Genomic DNA, 16081 nt, shown 5'->3' with positions numbered 1-16081 from the left:
GTCACATTTATATTCCTTTCATTACTCTTCCCTCTGATCTAATCTTTTTCCAAATGAGAAATGGAAAGTGAAATATATATTCTAGGATGACTTTTATGATCCAAAACAAAGCAAAACTGATCTTAGTTCTTTAGAGTGCAATCTTTACTTTCCCCAATAATTTTGTACTTCCCTATCTTGAGTTCAGAGAAGGCAATGGCACCCCACTCCAGTACTCTTGCCTGGAAAATCCCATGGACAGAGGAGCCTGGTGGGCTGCAGTCCATGGGGTTGCTAAGAGTCGGATACAACTGAGTGACTTTGCTTTCACTTTCATGCACTGGAGGAGAAAATGGCAACCCACTCCAGTGATCTTTCCTGGAGAATCCCAGGGACGGGGGAGCCTGGTGGGCTGCCGTCTCTGGGGTCGCACAGAGTCTGACACAACTGAAGCGACTTAGCAGCAGCAGCATCTATCTTGAGTTAACACCCTCTAGTGGTTGGTAGGACCATTTGTAAATCATGAAAGAAAAGAGAATGTGTCTAACATGACAGGGTTAAGAACTGGAAGACTGACTTAATTGCCTTAGCTACTCTAGCCAAAAGACAAGCTACAGACTATTTCACTTAAACCACAGAGATTAATGAAATTTGACGATATTTACTATAACTAGGACTTTACGTTGGCCTTAGGACCTAATTTACCATATAATGGAAGGGGTATTGAGGAGCAATGACAGAAGCTAAAGTAGTACATTGTAATCAACTGTATAATGTATTTGCCTTGTTTTAAATTTTCTATGTTATCTATAGATGGCTTACCAAATGTTTAATTAAAACTTTAAATTACTCCAGAATTTGACAAAGGATGTAAAATCATACTCATTTAAGAAACATAAAATGTGTGATATGATACCGTGTTGTTAAAAGATCATTTAAAAATTACCCTGTTGCCCATCTTTTTCTAAAACTGCCATTGCTCTTCCTTCCATGCATTTCAATCTCTGTACAAACTCCAAACAGATTCAAAAATACATTTTTTTCTCCCATCAACCTACTTCATCTGACCTGTCAGATTAGAGACAATTTTATTTCCTGAACTCCTCACAGCTACCATACTATGGAAATGAGAGCTATAATTTGGGAAGATATTCTTAAAATTTATGTAGAAATGCTATTCAGTTCAGTTCAGTCGCGTCTGACTCTTTGCGACCCCATGAATCGCAGCACGCCAGGCCTCCCTGTCCATCACCAACTCCCAGAGCTCACTCAGACTCATGTCTATCGAGTCGGTGATGCCATCCAGCCATCTCATCCTCTGTGGTCCCCTTCTCCTCCTGCCCCCAATCCCTCCCAGCATCAGAGTCTTTTCCAATGAGTCAACTATATGTTTAAATAAACTCTTTACATGAGACTTAAGGAGTTATCCAACATTAGCCATCTGGTATTTCATCTCTAAATCCTGAAGTTAAAAACCACAATTGACAAAAGAAAAACTTCACAGATGCCTAGAGTATATTTAAATTTTATAGTAAGATATTTATGTTTTAACTATTCTGAATAGTTTTCACTGAAAACTATTAGTTTTCTAAATTAGTATTCTAAATTTCTAAGGTTCATTAACTTCATTACTAGTAGTTAATATTGACATGTAAGAAATTTCATCCTCTGTCTCCTGCAAATGTGGACTGATGCATCAAAAAAGCTCTTAGTTCTAGAAGTCTATATCTTTCTAGAGGAATGACCAATGGAAGCAAGGCTACCTTAAAAAAAAATCTCAAGAAAAAGAAAGCTACTTTAGTCTGATCAAGGTAAAAAGTCCCCCCAAAATAAAGAGCAAAATACATGAATTTTTCTCCTTTATTAGAGAAAAGGATAAAACTTAAATCATTTAAAACAACAGAGTCAGACTGGGGTGGTAGAAGGAAAAAATGATCTCATTATTAAAGAAAACTCTATGCTTTGTCTACTGAGTGAACGTAGCACATGTTTTTAAGTTTTGGTTAAACCTATCAGCCAACGGTACATTCACAGAGGGGACACCCACAGGAAAGAGCAGAGAAATGGCAAAACTGGCTGCTCAGATTTTACCACTGTAAGCTCATGGACTTTAACCAAATGTTAAAGTTTAAATGAATATGCAATCAAGAAATTTTAAAAAGCTTTAATAAATCTTTAGGGGAAAAAAGATCATATACAAGACACTTGTCAAGCAAGAAGTTTCCCATAAAAATTTATCTCATGAAGTAGTAGTTTACTTTCAAAAACATTCTCATCTAGAATCACTCAATGTGTCTACTTCATTTAAAGTACATAGCAAGAAAAGGAGTCTTTGCAAGATGTGCTAGGTTTAATTAGTATTAAATAAATACAAAGTATGGTTAGCTATGTATTAAATTGTCCACCACCAATATATGGAAAATTCAGAACACAGCAATGAATAAAGCACTTATTTTCACTTTCAATTCACTGTCTGAAATAAGGAGTGAATAGTGGCTACTCTAGCTATTTGGCTTCCTTCCTTCAGTCACAAGAGAAGCTAGAAACTCATTTTCTTTATACATGAGCTCTAAATATATTAGTGGGGCTAGCCCAGTGATGGGATATGTATGTTCATGAAGGAATCCAAAGTATCACCCAACTAGTATAGAGTTCTCAAGATAGTATTAAAGTAGTTTCATGGCCTCAAAGATTTATTTCACCTTCTAAAGGGTTTATCACCCAAACATGAAAAATTCTTAGATATATTAAATGGAATAATACAGTTCTACTATAATGCACTTCTGTAACTTCTGGTACCTACAGTCATCCCTTGGTATCCATGGGAGATTGGTTCCAGGACCTGTGGCAGATATCAAAATTCACAGATGAAGCTCAAGTCCCACAGTTGACCGTCTTTATCTGCAGATTCTGCATCGGAGGATTCAACCAACTACCTACCATGGAGTACTGTAGAATCAATTGGGGAAAAAATCCACATACAAGTGGACTCATGCAGTTCAAACCTGTGTTGTTCAAGGGTCGGTATTTTAAAAGAGGAGCAATAATAGTCTGTCTACCATAGAGGGAGCTTTAAAGCTAGATAAGACAATATTTTTGAATTTGTCAGAAAAACAGGATGATCAATATCTATCAGCCACTAGAATCTCTTACTGATCAGACCCCAATAATAATTTACCTATTAAAGTAGGTATTGTTTAAAAAAAAAGAAAAAATGCTTAAATTTTGTTTTTAAGACCAATGTAGGCATAAGCAATCTTGTGAATAGGGTAAGCTATTCTGGCATAAAAGAACTATAACAGCTTGAAAAACAACTGTAAACCATTTCATTTTGATAAAACCTCATCTCTGTATTCAAATGTAAATATGCTGCACTATTAACCGGTGATTCTACGAATGATAAGACACATTTCTGTTTTGTTGACTGACCTGTCAACAAAGCACCTCTTTAAAGTGAACAATGGACTGTAACTATAACTTGACACAAACTGGGTACATGTGGGTCACATACAACACTTTCAGTTGTTGGTAGAACCAAACAGCCATACAGAAACTTTATTGCAATCAGCTCTGTACAACAGAACTCTCTCACTTATACTAGAGAACTACCAGGTATATTGTAGTATAGCCATTTAAGGGGAAATTCCAATAACTGCCTTGTCCCATAGCAGTGAAGCATATTATTTTGCTCTGTAGAAACTAAAACTCTCCAAACTATGGAAACTGTGTAACCTCTAATGATACAAATCTCTTGAAATCTGATATGTGACGTGCCACTTTTCTTTTATTCTAAATTCAAAGACCAGGTAACTTCAAAGGTTTTTCATTTCTGAAAAAGAAGATTAAAAGAAATGTCTGAGAGAATAACATTGCTAGATAGTAGAAAAGGGATGTGCAGATTGACAAGCGCAGTTCTGGCACACGGACTTGAGAATGCCAACTTGCTCTCTCAGGAATGAAAAATACTTGAATACAGGTTACTCCTTCCGTACTCTTCTTTTGCGTACTGACTTCATTGGCCCATCTCCAGATCCTGTGCTCTCATCTGCCTCTTTCATCTAGGAAAAAACGTGATGAAAATGGTTATTTTCAGACAGTAGGCAATGAGTAGACAGTAGTATATAAAATATTTATTTTAAAATACCTCTATTTCTAAAATACATGTTTCTAATCAAATGCTTTATACTAATTAATGATCAGTCAAAAATGTATATATAAATTGATGTGTTTCAGTTTGTTCATCTTTTGCCATGATTGCATTTTTAGAGTAACTCTGCCTGTCAGATATGCATCTGACAAGGGATAATGCTAACAGCTCAGTTCACGATTTTATCTCATGATTTCCAACCTAATCTAATGTCATGGTTCATTAAAGGTGGCATAATGTTTTCATTGTGGATAGTAACCACTAACTATACCAACACAATGTCTCTGTAATAATGAACTGCTGCACTGGTTTTACAGAGACTTTTCCAGAACTTCTGGCACACAGTACTTGATAAAAATTAGGAGAGAGGAAAGGGAAACATCAAACTTATGGTTTGGGTTTTTCCTATGCTTTAACTCGTATCCTTCCAGAATAATCATTTGTACATAAGGTAAACTTGTGTAACAAATAATGGGGGTGTTATACAAAATAGTTAAAATTATTTCTCAAGGTTATACTATATAAAAATTTATTTATTTTAGCTCACTGACAAATGCATAAAAGATTAAAAGATTGGAACATGGAATTAATATGCTTTTAGAGGTACACAAAATATTTTTTTATAAAGCAAAATATAACTAGAGTAAGTGTTCCATATATAATTCCAAGTATTATTATAAAAAGTGTAACAGAGGGAAACAAGGACCATGTAAAACTATGTTCTGGAAGAAACTTTCTTCATCCAGGTCCCTTTCAATAAAGATATTTGTAATGATCCCACAAACCCATTTAAACACTCACAAGACACTTAAGACTAGTAACCAGGCAAATGTACAGAAAAAGCTTTAGAAAACACTTAAAACAATAAAAACAGATGTTTATTTGGGTGATTTCTTCAAGCAGACAAAACAGAATGTTTATTTCATCATATACAACAGTCCAGGCATCATGGACATTTACCCTGCCTAACTCTAAGCTACAAGAGTGATGGGGACAGTGACTCTGTCAGATTAAGATTATGCAGCTCTCAAAAGGCCAGAGAAGTAGAGAAAACGGCCTTTTGGGGGTATATAGTAGGTTAAAAAAAAGAGAAGGAAAAAAGAAACCTCTGGTTCTGAATTATACCCTGGATGATTCTGATTTCATAACTGACTATAAAAAAGGGCACTATGGAAAGTTTTACTACACATCAGGATGGGGAAAAAAAGGGCAGACATATCAAGTTAATGAAAAAAACAAGCTTAAAGATTTGAGAAAAACACCACTACTAGACACAGTACTCCACTAGCCAATGAACGAAATCCTTTAAAATTTTACAGTAAATATAAATGTGACAGAATGTTTTCACAATGTCTATAAAGAAGACTGCCTCATAATAAACATAATTACCTCTTAAATATTCAATTGGTCTGCTTATTATACCTTTCAACAAAACACTTTAATAAAATTTTGTTTTTAAACAGATGTAGCTATTTTGTAAACCAAAGGCTTATTTTATACTATTTCATTAGGCATTAGGAAGATATAAATTAGTTTTTTCATGCTTTCCTTATGGATACATTTTATACCAATATGTATGCTCTTAAGAAAACTGGGAGAAAATATGGCAAAAACTTCTTCACAAACGAGATCACTACTTTTATTAAAATATTTTTATAGACTAACAATCGTACATAGAAACTAGTTTATTTTCTGTTAAAGAGATGCTTACCTCATCCTCTGATCCAGACTTATTGGATTTATTACCTTCTTCTTGTCCTTCTATAATTTCAATTTCTTCTTCACTCTTTTCCTCAGGTTCACCTTCCTCTTCTAGAAGTTTTTATTAAACATTTTATTCAAGGCAAAAGACTCAATGAATTAGAATTTTTCTACTGAAAAGTATTAAGTAAAAGTGGAGGAGTACATTTAAATTTCAATATTTGAAAGCAATTTCTTCCATTAGACATTTTTGAAAATTAAATACAAGTACTCGTTATTTTACCACAACTCACTGGAAAAGACCCTGATGCTGGGAAAGATTGAGGGTGTGAGGAGAAGGGGATGACAGAGCATGAGATGGTTGGATGGCATCATCGACTCAATGGACATGAGTTTCAGTGAGCTCTGGGAGATCGTGAAGGACAGGGAAGCCTGGCGTGCTGCAGTCCATGGGGTCACCAAGAGTCGGACATGACTGAGCAACTGAACAACAACAATAAATATATCATCATATCTGAGGAAAGGGGCAGGTTTAAAGAATTTTAAAGCATTCAGTCTGTGTGTGAAATGAAAATCAAAGAATATATGTGTGTATGTATATACATAAATATATATGTGTGCTTTGAGAGAGCATGGTTTTTAAGTCAACTGTTTCATCAACTATTAAGTTAAAAATAGTGCTCAAAATATAATGCAGGTTATAAAGGGCTCATTCTGGAGCCTGGCTTGGGACATCTGGCAAACATCAATAGTTTTATTGCTACTTAGATGTATATAAGGAAGTCTCACTGGAGAGGTACCAAAAAGCTGCAGCTGTCTTCAGTTCTAACATCTGGAGTTTAGCTGAGAGCAGGAGGGGACATATGATTCAGCAGTCCTTTGAAGAGATTAAACTACTGGTTTGATATGATAAACTATCTGATAAACAACAGCCCTTGGTGTGGATTTTGTTGCTGCAGACACCTGTCTTAAACCAACTACTCTTCCACAGAAGCTGTGATCTGTGCCTCCCATCTCATCCTTGGAGGCAAGAAAAACCCTTGCAAAAAGCTATGACATATGGGATTGATAGCTGCTAGATTCTGAAGCAACTGAACAATTCTGACAACTCTTTCTTCCTAGAAGAGAGAGCTCATACACTGGATGTCTGCTCAGGTACAATCCAGGCAAGGATGGTACTCCTCTTCACCACAGTCACGCACTCCTGGGGATTCAGATGGTATAAATCTGACAACAGACAAGTGCAACAGCTAGTGGTTCCCACTTAATCTACTGTTCTTAATGAGCTCTGCCCAGGGTCCCCTTTATATATCGCCATCACTGTCCTACCTTTTTCAACAATTTCACCATCACTTTGCTTTTTTTCCTCTTCCAAGTCAACTGGCTTCTCCAGGGCTGCTTTCTCTTCCTTCACTTCCTGCTCCAGTGCTCCCTTTGTTTGTGGTTTACATATGTCCAGTTTTTTGAAAGCCACATCTTCATATTTTTTCTGTGGTAGTTTAACATAAGCTATTTTTACTAGAAGCAAAGCACTATTAAAAAAAACATTTTCTTTTTTTGCAATGACGGGTAACACACATGCGCTGAAGAACTGATGCTTTTGAACTGTCTTGTTGGAGAAGACTCTTGAGAGTCCCTTGGACTGCAAGGAGATCAAACCAATCCATCCTAAAGGAGATCAGTCCTGAATATCCATTGTAAGGACTGATGCTGAAGCTGAAATTCCAATACTTTGGTCACCTGATGCGAAGAACTGACTCATTTGAAAAGACCCTGATGCTGGGAAGGACTGAAGGCAGAAGGAGAAGGGGACAACAGAGGATGAGATGGTTGGATGGCATCACCGACTTGATGGACATGAGTTTGAGCAAGCTCCGGGAGATGGTGATGGACAGGGAAACCTGACATGCTGCAGTCCATGGGTTTGGAAAGAGTCAGACGTGACTGAGCAACTGAACCGAACTGAACTGATATCATACACGGTGAACTAACAGTAAAAACTTATATAAGAAATTTAGTTTATTACTTTTAAGAACCACTGACTCCATTTATTGAACTCCTAAACACTAAGAGATTTTTTTTTTAATGTTGAAGAAAATTCATTTTCTTTACCTTTACTTTTCTTGGCCAACAAAATGAACTAATCAATGCTATTGGAAGCGCTGCTGTCAAGAGGTAAATGAACCAAAGCCATGGGCGCTGTTCAGTAGCTGACATCAATTGTTTGAATATACCAGGCTGAAAAAGAAATAAGCATAAAAAGGCTATTCAGATTTTATAAACCTTCATTCATAAATACAGCCTATGAAAACAAAAAAAGTTATTTCACCTAGGTAGTTTTCTACTAAGGAGTCAAATTTATAAGGCAAAAAATATTTTCCATTTTATACTTTGTAAAGTTTAAACAATCTTTAAAGAAAAAAAAGTTTATCTGGCATGCCAGTTCTTAGTTGTGACCTGTGGGAACTACTTCCCCAACCAGAGATCAAACCCAGGCCCCCTGCACTGAGAGCGCTGAGTCCTAGCCACAGGCCACCAGGGAAGTCCCTTAAACAATCTTTAATTATTCACATGCATTGCAGTTTAACACTTGGTAGAAGATACATTATATTATACAAGTGAATATTGCTAATTCTCCAGCAAGAATTAAGACAGCTTCCTTTTCTGGTAAGTTTCAAGATAGTACTATGCTTCATGGATGTATTATTTGGTTCATTTAGAAGTAAACTCTCTAACTCATTCTGTACTTTTAAAGAACTTACTAAAAAAAAAAAGTCAACCTAAGGATAGCTATGTTTTTTCTTATTTCTTAACAAATTTCACACACAACTTTCAGAAAGGAAACTGTTTTCCTTATTAAAATGTTTTAGTTAAAAGAGTTTCAAAATGAGAATCCTTTTACCTTTATTTACTCTTTTGAGGTTTTTGCTAATATTCAAAGAAACCTAATATAAGGTACATTTTTCTTTATGGTAATTGGTTTTAAAGACAGATAGATTCTCCAAGATGTACTGTGTTGAAATATTTAGCTTAAGCTTTCCTAAGCAGTGTTAAGATTTGGGAAAAATAACTAGAACATAATAATTAAATTTTAAAAATTTCTATACTCCTCTAAGTGAAAAGTAGTTAAAATGAATAAAGATTTAGATTTCTGTTCCCACTTAGGCCTTAAACTGATAAGGTGACAAGATATTAAGTCTCATTTCTAACAGTAGTAATAACCGTCTCATTTCTATAAACATCAAAAGGCATTCAATCCATTTATGTTATCATAATCTAACAAATGAAAAGAAGACATATATAATTCACTATATAGTTTATAATGAAGTTATAATTTGGTGAAGCTCATATTCTGTCTACATAGATTTAAATATGTTTCTTCATCATTTAGTAATTATTGTATCTATTGACTCATCAAAAGGCCATCTGTATAACCTATAACCAGGACGATACCCTATTATTATCATATGCTAAATACTGTGTACCTCATTAGCATTTTCTATCAGTATCTTCACTCCCCAACCATCTGCAGCCCAGCGGTCTGCTACTTCCTTTTCTGAACAGATAATAAAATTATCAAAGTAGATATCAGAGGTCATGGACCAAAGCTCTAAACCAAGAGCACGGAAAGAAGTCAGAAGAAATGGGTGATTGTCTTCAAAATAATCTGGATTAGGAATTTTTCGAGGACTCCAGACACCCTGGAAAAAAAATAATTTAAATACATTTTCAAACAATAATTTCATTATAAGTGTTACTCAAGAAGCAGTTGCTGTTGAATGAAATTAGCAATACTAACTGGGAAAAAGAAAACTTTAACTGATAATTAATTCATTAGTAATTCACTAGAAATAAAATCTTGTTTCCTCTTATCCTGTACACGATGTTACCTATGAATAATACTGACTTTAAACTCAGCAAAAAAAAGAGGCAGAGTGAAAAATCCCACAGAAACTTGAGTATTTAAATTTCACAACTGATACTATATTAGATGAGTTTCTTTTTTTACATTTAGTAAAGATACTCAAGGCACGATATCATTAAAATTGCTCAAATCAAAGAGATTACTGTATGGCAAAAATGGAACCATGTCTTTTAACATACACTTATGATGGGCATCAACAGTCACTCATGGTTGAATCACAGAACAATTATTCAACACAGAACTTCCATTAAGTCTTAAATGATTAAAGTCAACCAAAGCAAATAAACTGGCCAATGTGATCACTCACTGACTCAGTCTGCCATCACCTATGACTATTCTGTGCCAGGCACTATGCCACCTGCTCTGCTGTGATAATCAAGGCGGACATGGTCCCTTCATCATGGCGTTTAAAGTCTAATGAAGGAAAGACAGATCTCAGACAAAACAGTTACCAAAACAGTCATTCTATGAAGAAAAACTATGGTGAGCAAAAAGAATCTATAACTGCATGTATATAAAATAAATGTTAGAAAATGTCAGTGAATAATTAGATAAAACTACAGCGTTAAACGGACAACATAAGGACTTCTACCCCAAAAGCTAAGCATACTCAAAAAAATCTGTTTCATATTAGGAAAAAAAATTCAATTTTAATAAAACCTGAGAGTAAGGAACGCATTATTTAAGCACAGACTTCAATTACTAAAATGTACAGTGTGAGTCCTCTTGATCAGAACTCAGTTCTTATATTTAATCCTAAAATAAAATATTCCAAAGTGATGTCAACTGATTACTCAGGAAAATAGTATGAAGTGATTTATCTTTAGTTATTAGTTTTATTACCCCAGGAAATTAAAAGATGCTTTACTTTAAAAAAAAGTATTTATTTATCGGCTGTCTCAGGGCTCTGTGGCTGCACTGACTTTCCCGCTAGATGTGGCAAGTGGGGACAACTCTCTAGTTGCAGAGGGCAGATTGGAGAGAACACTGTGGTGGCCTCTCCTGTTGCAGACCACGGGCTCCTGGGCACACAGGCTTTAGCAGCCGTGGTTCCTGGGCTCTAGCAAACAGGCTCAATAGCTGTGGCATACCGGCTTAGCTGCTCCCCGGCTCGTGAGATGTTCCCTAACCGGGGATCAAACCCGTGTCTCCTGCACTGGCAGGCAGATTCTTTACCACTGAGCCTCCAGGGAAGCAAGCCCCACTTTATTTTTTAAACATAAATTGGTTGCAGTCTGTTTTCTTTGACTTCAGATAGCTAAGGCACATTATTATAAACCAAATTTCCTCAAGTTAACATAACATTATTAATAACTAGATGTATAAGAGAAATAGGCACAGCATTTTAAAAAGTTTACTGTGGGACAGGAATAAGTGGTTATTACCTGGTAGTTAGGGTTATCTATCATCGGCGGTCTCCATACTCCTTTGTATTTCGGATTATCTATCATGGGAGGGCTCCATTCACCACACCCAATCCGACATGCTGGGTTAGAAATATGAGGTGCCTCCCATTCTCCATCCATGTCTTCATTCCTTAGGGTATTAGAACAAAGCATGCGGAGTGACCTCAAGACTCCTGTCAGTCATATCAATGGTAACAAAAGAGCATGTAAGAAGCAGGAAACTGACATCTGAAGGTGAAGAATGCTTACCAGTCAAGGGGTTTCTCAGCATGAGGATCAGGAATAAATTTCGGTTCATTATCAAGCCAGCCATCAGGTTTAACAGCACTTGAATCTTCTATTTGGGCAGGTTCACTTTCATCCCTGTAAATACAGTATTTTATGCTAATTACTAATTATTCAAACAGTTAAAAATGCACATTACAGAATTCAGAAGGTACCAATAGGCACTTCCTACCTCTGTGAACAGAAGAGAAGCAAAAAGCAAAGGAGAAAAGGAAAGGTAACACCCATTTGAATGCAGAGTTCTAAAGAATAGCAAGGAGAGACAAGAAAGCCTTCCTCAGTGATCCGTGAAAAGAAATAGAGGCAAACAATAGAATGGGAAAGACTAGAGATCTCTTCAAGAAAATTAGAGATTCCAAGGAAACATTTCACGCAAAGATGGGCTCAATAAAGGACAGAAATGGTAGGGAACTAATGGAAGCAGAAGATATTAAGAAGAGGTGGCAAGAATACACAGAAGAACTATACAAAAAAGATCTTCATGACCCAGATAACCATGATGGTGTGATCACTCACCTAGAGCCAGACATCCTGAAATGTTAAATCAAGTGGGCCTTAGGAAGCATCATTACGAACAAAGCTAGTGGAGGTGACAGAATTCCAGTTGAGCTATTTCAAATCCTAGAAGATGACGCTGTGAAAGTGCTGCACTCAACATGCTAGCAAATTTGGAAAACTCAGCAGTGGCCACAGGACTGGAAAAGGTCAATATTCATTCTAATCCCTAAGAAAGGCAATGCCAAAGAATGCTCAAACTACCACACAATTGCACTCATCTCACACGCTAGTAAAGTAATGCTCAAAATTCTCCAAGCCAAGCTTCAGCAATACGTGAACTGTGGACTTCCAGATGTTCAAGTTGGTTTTAGAAAAGGCAGAGGAACCAGAGATCAAATTGCCAACATCTGCTGGATCATCAAAAAAGCAAGAAGAGTTTCAGAAAAAACATTTATTTCTCTTTACTGACTATGCCAAAGCCTTTGACTGTGTGGATCACAATAAACTGTGGAAAATTCTTAAAGAGATGGCAATACCAGACCACCTGACCTGCCTCTTGAGAAATCTGTATGCAGGTCAGGAAGCAAGAGTTAGAACTGGATATGGAACAACAGACTGGTTCCAAATAGGAAAAGGAGTACGTCAAGGCTGTATATTGTCACCCTGCTTATTTAACTTCTATGCAGAGTACATCATGAGAAACGCTGGGCTGGAAGAAGCACAAGCTGAAATCAAGATTGCTGGGAGAAATATCAATAACCTCAGATATGTAGATGGCACCACCCTTATGGCAGAAAGTAAAGAGGAACTAAAAAGCCTCTTGATGAAAGTGAAAGAGGAGAGTGAAAAAGTTGGCTTAAAGCTCAACATTCAGAAAACTAAGATCATGGCATCTGGTCCTATCACTTCATGGAAAATAGATGGAGAAACAGTGGAAACAGTGGCAGACTTTATTTTGGGGGGGCTCCAAAATCACTGCAGATGGTGACTGCAGCCATGAAATAAAAAGACACTTACTCCTTGGAAGGAAAGTTATGACCAACAGAGACAGCCTATTAAAAAGCAGAGACATTACTTTGCCAACAAAGGTCCATCTAGTCAAGGCTATGGTTTTTCCAGTAGTCATGTATGCATGTGAGGGTTGGACTATAAAGAAAGTTGAGCACCAAAGAATTGATGCATTTTAACTGTGGTGGCAGGAGTCAACGTTGACATTTTAGGAATCAGTAAACTAAAATGGACTGGAATGAGTGAATTTAACTCAGATGACCATTATATCTACTACTGTGGGCAAGAATCCTTTAGAAGAAATGGAGTAGCCATCATAGTCAACAAAAGAGTCCGAAATGCAGTACTTGGATACAATCTCAAAAACGACAGAATGATCTGTGTTCGTTTCTAAGGCAAACCATTCAGTACCACAGTAATCCAAGTCTATGCCCCGACAGGTAACTGGAGAAGCTGCAGTTGAATGGTTCTATGAAGACCTACAAGACCTCTTAGAACTAACACCCATAAAAGATGTCCTTTTCATTATAGGGGACTGGAATGCAAAAGTACGAAGTCAAGAAACACCTGGAGTAACAGGCACATTTGGCCTTGGAGGACAGAATGAAGCTGGGCAAAGGCCAACACTTTTGCCAAGAGAATGCACTGGTCATAGCAAACACCCTCTTCCAACAACAGAAGAGAAGACTCTACACATGGACATCACCAGATGGTCAACACGGAAATCAGACTGATTATATTCTTTGCAGCCAAAGATGGAGAAGCTCTCTACAGTCAGCAAAAAAAAAGACCGGGAGCTGACTGTGGCTCTGATCATGAACTCCTTATTGCCAGATTCAGATTTAAACTGAAGAAAGTAGGGAAAACCACTAGACCATTCAGGTATGACCCAAATCAAATCCCTTACAATTATACAGTAGAAGTGAGAAATAGATTTAAGGGACCAGATCTGATAGACAGAGTGCCTGATCGGCGAAGGTTCCTGACATTGTACAGGAGGCAAGGATCAAGACCATCCCCAAGAAAAAGAAATGCAAAAAAGCAAAATGGCTGTCTGAGGAGGCCTTACAAATAGCAGTGAATAGAAGAGAAGCAAAAAGCAAAGGAGAAAAGGAAAGATATACCTATCTGAATGCAGAGTTCCAAAGAATAGCAAGGAGAGAGAAGAGTCATGTAAGGTAGTCATGTATGCATGTGAAAGTTGGACTATAAAGAATGCTGAGCACCGAAGAATTGTGGTTTTGAACTGCGGTGTTGGAAAAGTCTCTTGAGAGTCCCTTGGACTGCAAGGAGATCCAACCAGTCCATCCTAAAGGAGATCAGTGCTTAGTGTTCACTGGAAGGACTGACGCTGAAGCTGAAACTCCAATACTTTGGCCACCTGATGCAAAGAGCTGACTCAGTTAAAAAGACCCTGATGCTGGGAAAGATTGAAGGTGGGAGAAGAAGGAGACGACAGAGGATGAGATGGTTGGATGGCATCACTGACTCAATGGACATGAGTTTGGGTAAACTCCAGGGGTTGGTGATGGACAGGGAGGCCTGGTGTGCTGCAGTCCATGGGGTCACAAAGGGTTAGACACGACTGAGCAACTGAACTGAACTACAGAGTATGTTAGACCTTTTTTTAGTCCATTTAAAAACTCATTCATCTTTTTATATTATTTGTTGAAGTAATAATATTTTGGCTCTATTGAGTTAAATAAAATATATTATTAAAATTAAAAAGAAACCATTCATCAACAAACATATACAGAAAGACTACAACATGTCAAGACTGTTCTAGGAGCTCTATTTTATATAAATATATATCTGCTTTATTCTTAACAGTTTCATAGTTTTCTCCTTTGTGAATAAATAATAATTTATCTATTCTCTAGGATATTTAGTGTTTCCCAAAACTTACTATAACAAATAATGCTACAATTAATATCCTGGAATATATTAGAAATTAGTAAGCAATTAGTAAGCAACTATATGAATTAAAATTTTTTCCAGTTTCTTGTGTATTTTTATGTAGTTTATGGTGGGGATTTTTGTCATAGAAAAATAATTTATTTTCATGTAGCTGAAATTTATTAATATTTTCCTTTATGATTCTTTAATTTTATGCTCTATTTGGAAAGGTCTTCCCTACTCCAATATTATTTTTTTAAACTCCCCATATTCTGGTAATTTTTATATTTTCATTTAAAAAATAACATTTAGAAAGTAAGCTCCAAAGTATATAAACATAGTCACAGTAAGTATAGAATAGAATTACTAATATAATTTTCGTCTTTTCAGAAAAGCAGGAATTTTATCTAGAATTTACATTATGCTTTTCCAAACAAAACTTGAATAACAAACTGAAATAATTTACTCTATATATGTGAAGACTGAATAACAAAACTGAAATAATCAACTGTATACATGTAAAGACTTGTACTTTCCTGATATCAATATTATCTGAAGGTCTCTTAGGGCTTGGAGTAACCTGAGTTTAAAATTTAAGGCTCTTTAAGTACTTTATAAAAGAAACCCTCACAGATTTCACCCATCATAATGAGATTGGTATATACAGTTTTTCTCTTAAAGGGCAAACCTATGTCCCATCCTTACTGTTTATAGGCAGACAAATATAAAGCAGTTAGAAAGTATACACAGATGAATATAGTCCTCTTTTTTCTGACACCATGAACTCATGGAAGTGATACACTGGTAAGCGACTAATTTTTTTAAAGGTACTGTTCTTCCTATCTTGCACAAGTTACTTCCCTCTTATACTATTTCCCTGAAGGCAAAGACATTTTCATTGCTAACCAGTATCCTTCTTTATTTACAAGAGTTTAACAAGGTAACACTTGGTTTTCCAGGAGCAACATTCTATGCTTTCAATAGGTAGTAACCTCAATGTTTACAAACAAGAACTTGAACAGGAATAGACACTTTCCACAATGAGGTACACAGAGAAAAACTGGTTTAAAAAAATGAATAGATCCTCAGTGACTTGTTTATCAAATGTAAAGCAGTCTAGCACATTTTTAAGTGGCATCTCTCCAAAAGAGATGGGGAGCCATATATAAATATTTAGAGAAACAATGGCCAAGTGTTACCCATGAGCAGTATAATATTATCTGAGAGTAGACTGAC

General features: G+C 36.3%; 1 protein-coding gene across 1 annotated transcript in view; it reads right to left on the bottom strand.

Annotated features, from left to right (window-relative positions):
- Positions 1 to 2128: 2128 nt before the first annotated feature.
- The window catches only part of CLGN (calmegin), a 45338-nt gene continuing 31385 nt past the window's right edge, over positions 2129 to 16081 (bottom strand). The window contains exons 9-15 of the mRNA XM_069556859.1: positions 11408 to 11521; positions 11138 to 11288; positions 9313 to 9528; positions 7940 to 8065; positions 7157 to 7316; positions 5838 to 5938; positions 2129 to 4037 (exon numbers count right to left, since the gene is read on the bottom strand). Coding sequence (XP_069412960.1) covers positions 3957 to 4037; positions 5838 to 5938; positions 7157 to 7316; positions 7940 to 8065; positions 9313 to 9528; positions 11138 to 11288; positions 11408 to 11521 — 949 coding nt within the window. The 3' untranslated portion in view covers positions 2129 to 3956. The remainder of the gene's footprint in view (positions 4038 to 5837; positions 5939 to 7156; positions 7317 to 7939; positions 8066 to 9312; positions 9529 to 11137; positions 11289 to 11407; positions 11522 to 16081) is intronic.

The sequence above is a fragment of the Ovis canadensis genome, chromosome 17, assembly GCF_042477335.2.
Source record: "Ovis canadensis isolate MfBH-ARS-UI-01 breed Bighorn chromosome 17, ARS-UI_OviCan_v2, whole genome shotgun sequence".
Classification (NCBI taxonomy): domain Eukaryota; kingdom Metazoa; phylum Chordata; class Mammalia; order Artiodactyla; family Bovidae; genus Ovis; species Ovis canadensis.
The sequence above is the reverse complement of the archived record's forward strand: the minus strand, read 5'-3'. Positions and strand labels throughout refer to the sequence as shown.